A 15,849-nucleotide genomic window follows, 5' to 3' on the forward strand; every position below is an offset into this window, starting at 1 on the left:
TGATTTGTTATGAGTGACTGGGTTTTAATCATCCCTGTGTCTCCCAGTTCTAGGAAAGATCCGGAGTGCTGTGGGAAGCGCCCAGCTGCTCATGTCCCAGAAGTTCCAGCAGTTTTACTGGCTTTGTCAGCAGAACATGGTAAGTGGCGTGGGAGCCCCATCCCATAAATGCCCAGATGTGTACAGCCTGCGTGGTCACAGAATTTTCCCGTTACTTTTCAGTTGCTGTGACTTTTCAAGGCACCACAACCGAGGCAACTTAGAAGAGAAGGAGTTTATTAGGAACTGACAGTTTCAGAGGGTGTGGTCATGGTTATTGTGGTGCGGAGCACAGCAGTAAGCAGGCTGGCACTGAGCAGGCAGGCTGGCACTGGAGCAGGCAGGCTGGCACTGGAGTAGTAGCTGAAAGCTTACAAACTGAGACACAAACCCCCAGGAAGAGAAAGGGCTAGCCACGAATGGCAACGGTGTGGGCTTTTGAAAGCTGCACCCCAGTGACACGCCTCTACCAACAAGGCCACACCTCCTAATCCTCTCCCAAACAAGTGTGGACCAAGAATTCAAATGTATGAGCCAATTTGGGGGATGGGGGAAGGGATTCTTATTCAAGCTATGACACTACTCATTGGTCAAAGTGTCCCTATGCAGGGGTGGGAGAGAACATAGCCCAGCCCTGGACGCACATCCCAATTGTGGAGACCCACAAATTGTCCCTAATGACATACCTCAGCCTTAGGGACCTACCTACACCCCACCTCAGGACACTTATACCCTTGGCCCTGGACACATTCCTAAGGTTTAGAAGCCCACACATCTTGCCCTGGAGAAACACACATAGCTCCAAGAACCAACATCCCATCCTTAGGGAGGTACACCCCACCCGGGACCCACACACCCTCCTTATCTACAGTCAGGTCCCGCAACTCACACCTCTTAAGCCCAGGTCCCAGACAGAAGCTGTGGCTGTGGCTGCAGCCGGGGCTCAGTAGAGCATGAAGGAGGAGGGAGAGTCTGACTGTATTCCTCCTCTACTCACGTTCTCTCCCAGAAAATACCTCAGAAGAGGAGGTAGGGAATGAATTGCTATGATAGCTGAGGTCACAAGGAAAGAAAATCAACTGGGGGGGGGGGGGGGGCGGGTGTTGAGCATATTCATGTGAAGAGATTAAGAAAAAATCTTAGAAGTCATTTGGCCTTTGCATATCCTATATTGGGGACAGAGATGAATGTGCCTTGAGCTAGATTTATGAATGCAGTTGGCATTGATCCTGAGTTTTCCAGGCAAAGAGGAGAAACTCACCTGTATATACCTATACCTATACCTACCTATACTATATCTATACCTATACCTATACTATACCTATACCTATACCATACCTATACTTATACCTATACTATACCTATACCTATACTATACCTATATTATACCTATACTATACCTATACCTATACCTATACCTATACTGTACCTATACTATACCTATACTATACCTATACCTATACTATACCTATACCTATACCTATACCTATACTATACCTATACCTATACCTATACTATACCTATACCTATACTATACCTATACCTATACTATACCTATACCTATACTATACCTATACTATACCTATACCTATACTATACCTATACCTATACTATACCTATACCTATACCTATACCTATACCTATACCTATACCTATACCTATACTATACCTATACTATACCTATATCTATACTATACCTCTCTATATATGTATGTCTATATCTCTATATATCTCTATCTCTATATCTATTTATATATGTATGTGTGTATGTGTGTATGTATATATGTGTGTATATGTATGTAAATTTATATACCTACATGTATGTCCATGCATACTAACCTTCATATATCAACATATGCATGTACCCACTTACTGCACACACATACACACACTGTTTGGTTTCTTCTGACTAAAATACTCATAACTCCATGAGAAACATGAATTATATCCATAGTTCTTTATAAGGAATTTTACAGTCCTGACATTTAATACCAAACATTTTCCATAAAGGCAAAAGGCTCTGCTGGGCTTGTCACACTGAAGACAGCAGGTGTTCTGATCATGCTGTGCTTGTTAGCTTATATGGAGATGCTGAACTTACAGCATGTTTTACTGAATACGCAGGTGCAGCCCTCCAGAGCAGCAGATCCAGGTCCTTCATCAGGGTCATTAAGGATAATGTTTTCTCTAACATTTTCCTGCTAGCCCATTAAAGTTCATCATGACATTTAGTGTTACAACATGGCACCTTTGGCAGGAAGCTTTGTCGACATTTGTCGGTAATCTGGAAGGTTTTGCGACCTTGGAAGAAACTAGATAAATGTTTGGCTATTCTGTGTGGCTCTGCCTTCCTCTTCGTACTACCTAGGCAAGATTGGTTTGATCATCAGGAATGCTGTGCTGTGTGGTTGTAGTCACAGTGGCCAGACAGCTTCTGCAGCCTCTCAGTACAGATCATGTGGCACGGAGGACAGAGCTTACCCTTGAGCCTGTTAAATACGCCCCTCTTCTGCATCAGATGAAGCTGATTTAGCCTTGAAATGAGCTACCCTGACATCTTTGAGGCCTTTCAAGTTAAATTTTTTTTAAAAAAAATCTGGTTGGGTATCTTCTTTATTTTTGGTTTCTCTTTGGGATCTCTGAGACACTCATTGGAGGGCAGTGTCAGAAGACATAGGCAGAAGACAGAGCGTATTATTTGCTCTCAAAGCCGTGGTTCATGGTTGCCGGGGCCACTGCTAGTGGTAGACATTTTAGGAGGTTTGTCCATCCTTAAGTCTAAGAAATGACCCTAGGGACAGACAGACCGCCTCCGGGTGTCTCCAAGTTGTGGGCAGTTTGTGATGTATCTATGAAGTAGCTATCTCCCTCACTCCTTCACACTCAAGCAGAATAGGCAGAAATTTTAGAAAGAAGCTTACGCTGTCAGAGTCAGCCACAGCTTGGCAGAAGTATGGACAGACGTCGCCCTCTAGTGGTTCCTTGAAAGAACAGGCCCGAACAGCAGAGCCCAGCTCTGAATCCCACTTAGGAGGAAATAGACACATTGTGTGAGTTCACCTTCTACCCCGTGACTCTCCCTGGTGGCATAGGTTGTTATTTGGTTGCCTGTGAACTGTGAAAAAGCACTGGTGCACAATGGGTATAGTTTCCATGTTAGCATCAACCCGAGCTAAATCAGCTGTGAACCAAACAATGTTCAACCCGAACCACTGATGAAGTCTGAACAATGTAAGCACTTTCCAACAAATGTCTGATTGTGTAAGTCTGCAGGATGACCCAACCTCACACTGAGGGCGGGGAGCCACACACAGAACTGGCACTTGACTGTCACAGTAAGAACCAATTGGACCATACACTGTTCAGACGTGAGGTGCATCTTGGACTGAGAACAAGCCTAGGTGCTGTCTGTGGACGGTGGAGTAGCACCCGATGGACAAGCTGAGTTAAGTGGGAGGGGTTGTTCTTGAGTATTTTGTCCCTTTAGGAGATGGTCTTGACTCTCCATGGGGGTAAACCGAAGTCATATTACCTTTTGAAGTCATACTTGATCCTTGGAGCTAGAACTACAGCCCATCAAAATAAACACAATGAAAAAAAAAACTGGCCACAATCCTAGTGGCCTAACCACAGGGTAGTCTTTCCCTCCTGAGTAAGTCACATGACTCTACTGCTTTCTTGAGCTGCAAACCATCTGAAGGATGGAGCCCAGAGAATTTGTACATCCTAGGCAAGTATTCTTACCACTGAGCTACATTCTACCCCCAGGATTTTCAAGTTGAAACAATGTTAAATGTTTGTAAGCTGCTGGCAGGTGCCTGGGCTAAGATGGGGTCATGGCGAGTCTCTTACCTTGTTTCAAATGAGAGGAACTCCTCCTGGGCTGATTCCTTGAGTGACTTACAGAAGAAAGAGCAGCCTCCCTCACTTGCCTGTGTGTCCACAGGACCCCAGTGCCATGCCAAGACCGACCTCACAGGATCTAGCCGGCTATTGGGATATGCTGCAGCTGTCTGTGGAAGATGTGAGTATGAAGTTTGATGAACTGCACCAGCTGAAACTCAATGACTGGAAGATAATAGAGTCACCCGAAAGAAAGGTAATGCAGTCGCGTGGTACGGCGGTCCCCAGTACTATGCTTGTAGGCCTCTGTTTGCCGGCTCCTGTGCTAGACAATAGCTGATTTCTCCACCTTTAGTTATTGATACAGGATCAGATTTTGTGTGTGTGGGGGGGGGGGGGGGTTGGGGGTGAGGGTGAGGGGGGGGATGTTACAAGCACATACACAAGTGGACAGAACTGGAATCCTAGACATGTGACTAGCAGTGGGTGTCTTACTATAACTCTGGTACACAGACATCTGAGTCACCAGGAAAGATCCCTACGTCTATAATCTAGTTTCCTCCAGGGATAAATCCTGGCTCATTTTCATCCAACTTCTGTTTGGATTGTATTTAGTGGCTCTCCCACAGGTAAGATCTTAGGTCTGGCTAAGATGACAATCTTCTCCTAACCAAATATACTTTCCTGGTTTGTGTAAGGGAGCTAAGGACAAGACTGCGTTTACACCTTTTGGAGCAGTCTGAGGGTGTGGTCTTCCTATGGAGCTTCATCATCCTTAAACAGGCTGGAAATTTTGCATTAAATCTGAATTTGGCTCTCTGCTGAGTGGTGACATCATCTCAGGAGAGCACTGGAAGGCAGTCCAAGTCAGAAATGCGTGCATCAACTTACAAGCTCCCTAGAGAAGTAATCAGGGTCTGAATTTTCTAGACAGATATAGTCCATTAAAGTGAGTTACAGCTAGTGAGATGGCCCAGTGGGTAAGGGTGTTTGCCACCAAGCCTGATGCTCTGAGGCTGGTCTCAGGATCTACATAGTGGGAGATCTAATTCCTACACCTTGTCCTCCGACCTCCACACTGGCACCGTGGCATCTGTACACCTACACACATCACCCGTACATACCCTCACTAAATAAATACAGTTATTTCATTTAAAATTCCAATCAGATGTGGTAGTAGTAAGTCCCTGAGTTCCCAGAACTTGAAAAGCCAAAGTAGGTTTGTAAGTTTGAGACCTAAAATAAATCACGAGACACTGTCTCAAAATGAAGTAGAATCAAGTTACAGTGCAAACAGATCCGTAACAGTTTAGGGAAGTGCCGCTTAATGTGTAAGCGAGAATGTGTAGCTACTGGTTAGGATGAAAGCCCATGAGTGCGCTCACTACCTGGGCTTCCTTAGGTAGTGCTGGTGGCTCCTGAGGCTCAAAGCCACTAGGCTCACATGTCCCTGAGAACATTGAACAAACTCCTTCTAGAAGATATTGGGAGGGATGTGGAACACAGAAGCAAGCCCACACTGCCCAAAGATGGCACACGAATGGAATAATGAAAGCAGACATGTAACCCACATGCAGACAGCAGCCCGTGAAGTTTACATTCCTGTGGGACCAAGAGCAATGGGAAGCCCTCACAGACCTAGTCTCCTGTGAAATGTGTCCCTGCTTAAGACACTCACCCCAGTGCAGAGGGGCAAGTTCACACCTTAAAGAAAAGCCTGTCCTTTCTAGGTGCTTCTGGGGACAGAATGCCAAGCATTGCAAGGTTCTGATCTCTCCCTTGTCCCTCTACTATAATTTGCTGGTTCTGAAGCCCCTCAGAAGGGGAGCTCACAAGAAATGTTCGTTTCTCGCAGGTTATTGAAGAGCTACTAAAAGAGGAAGGGGAGACATGAACAGCTTCATGTGGAAGTTGCATTTCTGAATAGTCTAAGAGGCACGCCAGGAAGTCCAGGGTGGGCCATGGTGTCTAGCCTTAGGAACAAATTTCAAATACCAAGACAGCTTCTCACCTTTTCCAAAATCAGGGGTCACTGTGGGCATGGGCACATGCTTCCCTGGTTCCTGTACCAAACACAGCTTAAACATGGAGACTCAGATCAGGGCTCTCCACTTAGGAGGGAGTCTTCCAATGTCTGGGAAAGGTCCAGATTTGCCTTCAGGAATACTATCCCAGGGTACAAATCCTTCACGAAATACTCACAAGGACTCTGCGTTGTGTAAATTTCTGATTTGTCCAAGCTATCTCTCTGGAGGTGCATATATTTTTAAATATGAGTTATTTGAGAATAAAGGCTAAGGGAAATATTTATGTGCATATATATATATATATATATATATATATATATATATATATATATAATGTGCTTACCATAGAGTCCATGTGGGTTTAGGTTCATGATTGAGAATTTAGCTGAGGGATCCCTGGGGTTTCTGTCCATATAAGATGATTTTCATGAATGTGCATCCTGCCACACACAGAACAGGTGACCCCTTCCACACTCCCTCAAGACATTGCTAACATTCAGGTAGGATGATGTTTCAGTAAGTGTGGGAGTGAGGGAGAACTCCAGTATGCCAGAGCTAAGGGGATATCTGTGCTGAGATGCAGTTTATTTTCTTATCGGTAGACACTGCCACAAAGTCCTCAGCCTCCACTGAAAATGAGGAATTTAGAAAGGTAGATGCAGAAAGATGAAGCTGTCCCATCGGGCATCAATGTGGGTGAATTTGGCAGTGTCTACAGGGGCAGGAAGTCAAGGAGAACTTGGATGAACCCCAGCTCCAGGACTCAGTGTCTCTGGCCCTCTCCTGACTTCCCTCTGACTTCCTCATGACTCTCCATGACCTCCCTGACCTTGCCATGACCTCCCTGACCTTGCCATGACCTCTCACCTCTCCTCCAACTCCTTCCACTTTCCCCTTGAGCTCCCTTCTGACCTTACCCAGACCTCCACCCCTGATTAATCTTCAGATGTCCTACCACTTACTTCTGTGACTTCCTCATGACCTTCCCTGACCTCCTCTGACTTGTGATGCTTTTCAGGAAGAAAGGAAGATCCCCCCTCCGATACCAAAGAAGCCCCCCAAGGGGAAATTCCCCATCACGAGAGAAAAGTCCCTGGACCTGCCAGACAGACAGCGCCAGGAAGCCCGGCGCCGGCTCATGGCAGCCAAGAGAGCGGCCTCGTTCCGCCAGAACTCTGCCACGGAGAGGGCAGACAGCATCGAGATCTACATCCCCGAGGCCCAGACGCGGCTCTGAGGACCAGAGGCGGCCACACGCGCCTGGTTTTGTTCTTTTTCACAAAATGCTTGTACAGTTTATTGCCTACCTGGTAGTTTCTGTCTCACCCTCCACCAGATTCGCCCTTGCCGTGTTCTCTGCACCGTAGACAGTGGATGCTCCGATTCCTAGTTTGCCGAGCTCATGGCAAGATTGACTCTGAAGGACGTCGGCTCCAAGGAACAGGCTTGGTGAGCCTAGACTTACATCCCTGTTCTCAGAGGGCCGCCAAGTGGCCTCTTGAGATGGACCCTAGCTTTCACTTTGTTATTTATATTTTTATAAATTGTGTGATGACTAGAGGTCACTATAAACGGGTGCATCTCCCTACTCTCGAGAGGCATTAGACATCCAAGTGGAAGGTGCTACAACTCGAAGGGCCAGAAAGACAGACAAACCCGTTCCCTCTCTCCTGAGTTACTCTCCCCAGCCAAGCTGCCACATGCCCTTGCTGTCCTTGCTGGTCCTGTCACCGCAGGACGCACAAGTTTCTTGGCTGACATTATCATGACAGGAAAGGGTTTCTCCAAGGTCCCTACCAGGTGGTTCTCTAAAAGGAAATGTCAAGGATGAAACACCCCCCTCCCAAAGAAAAAGATCTAGCATAGAATGTTTATGTTGAAAGCTAAGCTGAACGCCCCTCTAAGAGAAAGACCCATGGAAAGTTCTGGCAGGAGCCCAGAGAATACAAAGAGGAAAAAAAAAATACTAAGAAATAGTCGTGGTAATTTTATCCCTTGGTAACTTAAACCATTACACATGGCATTTCCTTTACACCTCACTGCTTAAGTTACATGGACTTTTTCTGTATGTTACGTGCATTCTCAAACTGCTATCAAACTTGACTTCCCAGGGTACCTTTAAATGAGTTTGCTTGTTTAAGATGCCAGTTGTGATGTTGTAAACCATATGAGATACATGAATGTGAGTGGTAAGTATATCGATTTTAAAAATGGTAAAGAAGAAAAGTTAGTTTATGCTTGTATTTTTCCAGAATTATTCTGTCCTATGCAGTACTGCTGAAGAATATATTTCTTGCCTGTGTTAGACATGAAAAGGGGGGAAAAGGAGAGAGAGAGAGAAAGAGAGAGAGAGAGAGAGAGAGAGAGGTCGCATGGTAATTTCCAGCTGTGGAATTTAAGAAACGTAATCAGTAGCCAGACTCTGAGGGTGCAGAGAGGCTCTGATTAATGGGTTTTGTGTAAATGATGTTTACAACTAAGATCTCATTCTATGACTTCTGCATGGAAGTTCGGATGCCACAAAGAGTGGTCAGATGGCCCACGGCCCTGATCTCAGAGTTCTTTGTTCTTCACATATAGGCAGGGTCCCCCACCCCCACCCCAGGTCTCCAGTCTTACTGCTTTAAGGAGCACCGTGTGCTCAGCCATAGGCAGAAAGCTTTCCACAGCCTGTAGCACTTTGTGTTTTTTTCCCTGTGACTAGCACTTTAAACCGTCCCCAGTGCCTCCATCTGCAGCCGGACCACATCGCTGGTCTCTGAGTGGGTACCCAGCAAGGCAGCCTTGCGGCTGGGGCATTACTACGCCGGCCTCTTCCTTGTCCTCTCCATTCCATTTCGCATGGGGGATACGGTTGATGTTACAGCATGTCAGGCCTCAAAGTTTTACTTTTTTTTTTTTTTTAAGCTGAGTAGTTAAGAATTCCCTGTAATAGCAAAACCCTATAAATCGAGCCTTGTATCTGGTATATATTTTACCAAACAGCCTTAAAATATATTTGGAAGCAAAAATCATACGAATGTATATCCTTTAAAATGCAAAAAATTAATAATAATAACTCCCAAAATATTCTTCTATCACCAAGTCCTATTTCCCCAGAGTGTTCGAAGCATTTTCTACCTAAATAAATACGTAAATCCTGAATAGTGTACAATAATGATGCTTCCTCCTGGACTCATGCCAGTGAGTTACAAACACGTGCGCTGCTGTAAGCACTGGTATTTCAGACTTGGAAAGCAATGTATCCTAGAGGAGCTGTCTAGACATAACCAGAGGAAAACAGAACCAATGTCCGTCCCCTAGCTGAAGGAAATTCGGAATGCAAATGTCCCTGCTGCCCATACCCATGAGGACATCTGGCAGTCTTTCCCATCATTTCCTCAGATGTACACAACATACTCCACAGAAGTAAATTGCAACATCAGACAATCATCATTTGCCATAGACGAAAAATTCTATGGCCCCGACTTGAACAAAGCATCTACTAGATTTTGGTTAACTACATTGTCTATATTCATTTCTCATCCAGCATTACCCCCAAAGCCTTGGTCCAAACATCCCCCAGCTGAGCAAATCTTCCTTCCCTGAGTTGCATGGTGGCCCCCTCTTTTGACATTAAAAAAAAAAAGTGGGTCCCTATCTGGTTCACTAGGTTCCAAAGATGATTATTTAATGGCCGAACAAACACCTGCTGCTAGTTCTAATGGAGTGTTAGCTGTTCACATCCCTTCGTAAGTACAATACCTTCAGGTCTCCTGCGTGTGACACTCCTGTTGTGGAATGAGAAGATAAGCCATGTGTGTACTGCATCGTCCCGGCAAAGGCAAACAGCATCCATTGTGTGTGCACGCTGGTCCCTCCAGCTCCTTTAGCTCAGTCGCTTTCAGGAGGTTCGTGGTGTGGAGTTCTCCTGTGGTCCGATGATCTCATCCAAAACGCAAAAGAAAGGAAAAATAGATACAAACACAGGCTATAACACGGTGCAGCCCTTGTTATCTATAACAGCATACCTAGAGATGTCACCATCCTCGGGAGAGACTTGAGTGTCACCAGTTCCGAACCCCTTCCTCACGCCATCAGGCTGATCTGGACTCTACCATGCAGACCTGTGGAAAACAGTGGGAAAGGAAGTACAGCTGGAGCGCAGGACCAGGGGGAAGGATATGACTGAGGAACAAGATGGTCTTCAGTGCACTTTCCCTGGCATCTCTATTTGTTCCTGCTGTGGTTATTGTGAAAACAGATGTCTCCAGAGTTGATCATTCCCAGGTTCTTATCGCCAATCCAGAAGGATGTGTTTTATACCCAGAAATCACCTTGTTTTTGAAAGGGAAATGCCCACACTTTTAACTTCAAACCACACATGAAGACTTCAACTATTTAGTACAAAGTAAATCCTTAGGGAAAAATTATATCTAAGACTGCCTCAAAAAAAAAAAATAAACACACACACACACAAAATGATAAGCCGCAGAGTAGAGGCAGTCACCCAGCTCACCTTTGTGGACCTGGCCACCTTATGATTAGAATAATACAAACAGTACACGGGGCATACTATGGATCCTGCTTCCTGGGGTGTCTATCCCGGATCACCCTGTCTTGATTTCTGCCTTTCATTAGTGTAACGAGCAAGCCCTGTTTTTACCGCCCTAGCTTAAATCTGCTGCCTCTTGTCTGTTCACTATACATCCCAACCTCGCGACCCCAGGATGAGATTTCTCTGGAAATACGGTGACATTTGTGGACACATGGTCCAAGTGCCTGCAGCAGTCATAGAACTCCCCGCCTTCGAAACAGCTGTCTGGTTTGGCCCAAACATTTTTGTTTTGTAGATAAAGAGTCTCACTGTGTGTAGTTCAGGCTAGCCTCAATTGTGCAATTGTCCTGCCTCTTTCTGCTGGGTGCTGGGATTACAGACAGTCACCATCACACTCTTGGTCCAAAACTTTTGGCAGCAGAGATGGGACAAAAGGAGAGTGGCAGGTACTGGACTTTGCAATTGATCGTGAGATAATCAGGTGTGAGCTGGCCTTCCTGTGCTTCTGACGCACTGGAATCCAGTCACCCTCTGAGGAGCACAAAGGTCAGGTTTCAGCTGCTTTCTCCCTATTGTCAGTCATCTTGCTCAGGGTTCTCTGACCACAGTTCTGGGACAGGATGTCCACATGGACAGAAGTTGACAGGTAGCATGTCAGAGTGACTCAGGCTGACAGATCAGCAGGATCTTACCTGCTGATGACAGGAACTCCCTCAGAGGTTGGAGAGGTGGCGGCAATCCCCTGAGGGGCTATATCATGAAGAAAACTGGCTGTCTGGAGCAATAATGCCCAAGAGAGGATACTTAAGCCCCACACTCAGCCCACTGGGGACAGACTTGAAGCCCAGAGCACAGACATACTTTCCCAAGTCACATGCTTTCACTCGCACACTCTTCCTCCAGCCATTTCTGAGCGTCTCTCACGTTCTTGCTGCAAATTTAACATGTTACAACCTCCATGGTCACCGCTACCATTTTTTATAGTTTTCAAACTACCTTCACTGGACGTTCTGAGGAGTTCTTAGTTCCGCCCACTTGCCGTTTATACTCCTAAGTAGGTTTGGATCAAACCTGGGCTTCTAAAGCCAGGAAACAGGCTTAAGAGATCAAGACCATGATGGCCCCTGGTTAGCAGTGGCCTCGGCTACCTTGGTGAGGAGTGAACTTTTTCCTCATCATTCCCTGTCCCGCCTGCTGTGAGTTGAACACACCACATCAGCTGAAGTCATGCCTGTGCCTCTGTGCTTCCTGTGCTGAGTGGCTGAGTGGCTGAGTGGCGAGGGACAGCAAACTAGAGGCGGCATACTTCCCAGTCAAGCTAGGGGCCTCCACACAGGATGGCAGCCGGAAGTTCAAGATATCAAGGAAAAGGCACGGGGAGCCCTGAGACTCAGCTAAGCTGTCAGAGCTGATGCACGCGACTGCTAGTAACCTGCCCTGAGTCAGGGTTCTGTTTTCTCTTCCATGATGTGGTGTTAGTGTTACTGTTCCTACCTCCCTCGAAGGCAGGTGCGGTGAGGGGTTGGTGACATAACCCCTCTGGCATCTTTGAGCTTAGAGGTCTATGATGAATGTGTATTTTCATTTGGGAGTTGTGCCTGGGCTCTCCTCAGTGTGCTGTGGCCCCCACTTTAAGCATGAAGCTGACAGAGCTAGACCACGGTACAAGAAGGAGGGACATTTACTTTGGGGTCCTGTTCTGCCTAGGCAGGAGATCAAAACAAGAATACAGAGGCACAGAAATGGAACATAATAGCCAGGAACTTCTTTTCCTGCTGGCTGTGACTTCAGTTTCTATACTCTTCCATGAACAAGAATCACCAACACCAACAAGAGTTGGGCAATATTTTTTGCCAGCTCAGCCCCTCCTAGATGAACCGGACAGATGTTATTGATATGGTAAAGTGATCCAAGAACAAATCTGGCCAGGTAACGAGGGATGTGCGTGTGAAGAACACAGACGGACTTAGACCTGCAGCATAGTCACTGCAGAGGTGCGGACTCCATCCCTAGTCCCCCACTCTGGCATCATTACCCTGCCCACTGCAGGGATGAGCACACAGACACTCTGAGAAGAAACTTTCCCATTCTCGCCTCGCTGAAAAAAAAAAAAAAAAAACACCACCGTGTTATGAGTTGCTGTCCGAACCCGGCGTTTTGATCCACTGTTTAAAAAAAAAAGACCTTGTTTCCGTCTCAACATCTGACAGATGACTCCTTTTCAGAGGACGTAATAGTTACCTACAAAACTACTACTTTTTAAAAGATTTTGTATACACACAAACCAAGGTAACGGCGGTTTTACCTCCCGATTTTCTTAGATATTAGGAGACTCTAAATCATTGGTGCTTATTCTGAATCTGAAGGCCTTGGGCTCCAAGACTTCCCATGTGCCGTGCGAGAGAGGTGGTCACAGAGAAAGGGGTGGCAGGACTCGTGTACATGTGTATCTTCTGAGCAGTGGTCTCCATGGGGGGACTTGGATGTGTGTCTACAAGCTCAAGGATGGAAGCCAAGGTTGACCGTGGGACCTTAGGAAGCCACTTGCCCATGACCCTAGTTCTCCACCCAACTCCAGCCATTTCAGACACTTAGTCACCTTCAAAGGGCTCCACAAGAATCGTCACCCTCCCTCCATTTTTCAATTGGTTTGCTGCATTCAGGAAGGTGTCCCCTCATGAGCAGCGAGAACCAGGCTGCTCATTTCCCAACAATAGCCACTTACCTCTGTCCAAGTACCCTTCTGTAGAGACACAACCCTCTACCCACCCTCCATACTGTCTGCCAAAACCCAGGCGTGGCCTAAAGACTGAGTTTAATGCCTCCTATAGGGACTCAAGGAATGCCAGAGCAGGAGACGAGCAATTTAGTTAAAGGTTAAACGTATATAAATATATATATAAATAAATATACATATAAAATAATACCCATGACAAGGATCGACAGAGTGCCAAATATTCAAACTGTACAGAGTTACACTCACCAGAACTAAACTATTTTATGTAAGTCTCTTACTCATGCCTTTTGGGGTTCTTTTGATAAATCCTGCTTCCCAGCATGCAGTATCTTATCTGATGTATCTCTCATTGCCAACACTGTTTCTTCCTTCTCATTAATAATTTGTCAGAACGTCGGTCATTATGATAAGTCATTTTTTAAAAGATTGCTGTTTCGAGTTTTCTTTCCTCTGTGAGGTTTTTTTTTTTTATTTTTACTCTTAGGTAACTATGGAAACATTGTTGTCCAGAATCTTCAATGATAACACCTCTTTCATTTGATGTCTGTATTCCCAATATTCACCTCCTGTAAATAGTTCTGCAATTAAATTTTTGGAGAAAAGTAATATTTACTTTTATCGGAGTAAGTTCTCTGTGTTATTTTAAATTCAGAAAATATAGATCAAAGGGTTTCATATAAGAAAAAATTACACTCCTCTTCTGTTATATATCTTATTGTTTTAAATATCCTGGATATATACATTAAGTTGAATTAGGGACTAGATAGATAGCTCAGTGGGTAAGGCTCTGGGACCTGAGGTCGTATTCCTAGCACCCATGTGAATGCTAGCTACCTAGAAAACAGGCGCAAGGGATATACCCAGGCAGCCTAGCTAATCGACTACCAAATCTGTGATTTCTGGCTTCAAATAGGAGATCCTGCCTCAGTATATAAAGTAGAAACTGATTAGGGAAAACACTTGATGTCATCCTCTGGCCTCCACATGAACACACACATGTACACATACCCCCAACACACATGTAAACACACACGCATACACATGCTCATGTGCACACATCACACACATACACATGCATAAAAAGAAGTAGACACTCCTCAATGTTATGTACTTAATGTATATGCAAAATGTCACGGCTTAGCATGACCCATCAGTCAACACTGCAGTATTTGGTTAATGGGTTTCACACACCTTAGAGTTATGGGGGAAGCTGACATGGGTCACATACATCCCGGGTACAGTCAGGCAGGGCCGGGGACTAATGACATAGTGCCAAGGCCTTTGTGTAGAAGGACAGAAAGGCTCCACTACCCAAGAAACCAAGTTGCCCAGATGTAAGTTAGGTCTCTCCTAAGGGATGGAAATGGAGTATATTTTCCCAATACTTCTGTTCAATAGCTTGCACTAATTGCAGTTGGAAAATCCCAACCAGTGTAGGCAGTGCCATTCTTAGTTTGGCTCCTGGAGTGTGAAAGGGCAGAAACCATGAGCTGTGTGCTCCATGTACACACATTTATTCCTCTCTGCTCTTGGCGCTGTGCTTTCTCCTCAGTGATGAGCTGCAACCTGGAATTGTGAATCAGAGTGAGCCTCTTGTGCCCTGGGCTGCCTTTTGTCACTGTATTTTCTTACAGCACTCGAACTGACACCAGAACAAAAGAAAAAGGTCACAGAAACTCCTTGACCTTTCTACTCAAATTCCTTTGTGGAACTCACCTATTTTAATGAAAAGTGTGTGTGTGTATGTGTGTGTATGTATGTACATATATGTGTACATATATGTGTTTATAATAGATTACACACACATATATATAAGTACACATAAGTAATATAAATATATACATATATAAGGATGGATGGGTGGGTGGGTGGGTGGGTGGATGGATATTGAACTCCTGATGCTTCTGTCCCAAACTCCTGGGTGCCAGTATTACACATGTAAGCCACAAGCCAGGTAATGATCTACCAAATAAAAGAAGAACGGAAGAGGCGATCTTTAGAAAATGTCACCTGCAGCAATTTCAAAGTTTTCAGCTCATTTCCGTTATGTGACATTTTGAATTTTGAATGAGCTGCCTTGTGAATCCAAGGACTCCGGGGACTTCTGGCCCTTATTTGTATTAGTTTTTTTTTTTTTCCTTGCAAGCTCTCTAGTTACTGTCACTTAATACACTCTGAGGATGGTTACTTGCTCCTTAATTAAGTGGAGAGCACTTCACCAATGTGCTCCAGGGAAGAGGAAAAGATTTTACAGCATACTCACGGTTTTGAGCTCTCCAGCCCAGCGCCTCAGTCTGTTCTTAGAAGTGTTCCTCAACAGCCCTCATTGAAGTTTAAAATTGACTGCATAGATTTCGCCTAAACAATTAGAGTCTGACAGAGATGAAAATCCATTTGCAAACGATTTCATGAGACTGGAAAAGTCTTTCAGAACATAGAGTGAAATTCAATTGTATATCAACACATTTAGCATGGCCAAGGTTAAATAAAGATTCAGACCACATTATAAACTCATATTACTGCACAGCCCCCACCTCATGGGTCTCTCAAGCCAGCCCCTCTCTGGTCCTTCTCCTCCATTTCCCAGCTTGTAATGAGAATTCTAGAATTTGGGTTTTTTTTTTAAAAAAAACACATATTTTATAAGAATATATTTTCATTTTTAA

The 15,849-nt window shown here is 45.0% G+C and overlaps 1 protein-coding gene across 2 annotated transcripts in view; it reads left to right on the top strand.

Annotated features, from left to right (window-relative positions):
• Dlgap2 (DLG associated protein 2) overlaps nt 1-8,131 on the top strand; it is a 720,970-nt gene extending 712,839 nt beyond the window's left edge. For both annotated transcript variants that reach the window (XM_028766298.1, XM_028766297.1), the window contains 3 exons: nt 48-139; nt 3,986-4,138; nt 6,928-8,131. In XM_028766298.1, coding sequence (XP_028622131.1) covers nt 48-139; nt 3,986-4,138; nt 6,928-7,146 — 464 coding nt within the window. In that variant the 3' untranslated portion in view covers nt 7,147-8,131. The remainder of the gene's footprint in view (nt 1-47; nt 140-3,985; nt 4,139-6,927) is intronic.
• The last annotated feature ends 7,718 nt before the right edge of the window (nt 8,132-15,849 follow it).

This window comes from Grammomys surdaster, unplaced genomic scaffold (genome assembly GCF_004785775.1).
Source record: "Grammomys surdaster isolate TR1022 unplaced genomic scaffold, NIH_TR_1.0 167, whole genome shotgun sequence".
Taxonomy (NCBI): Eukaryota; Metazoa; Chordata; class Mammalia; order Rodentia; family Muridae; genus Grammomys; species Grammomys surdaster.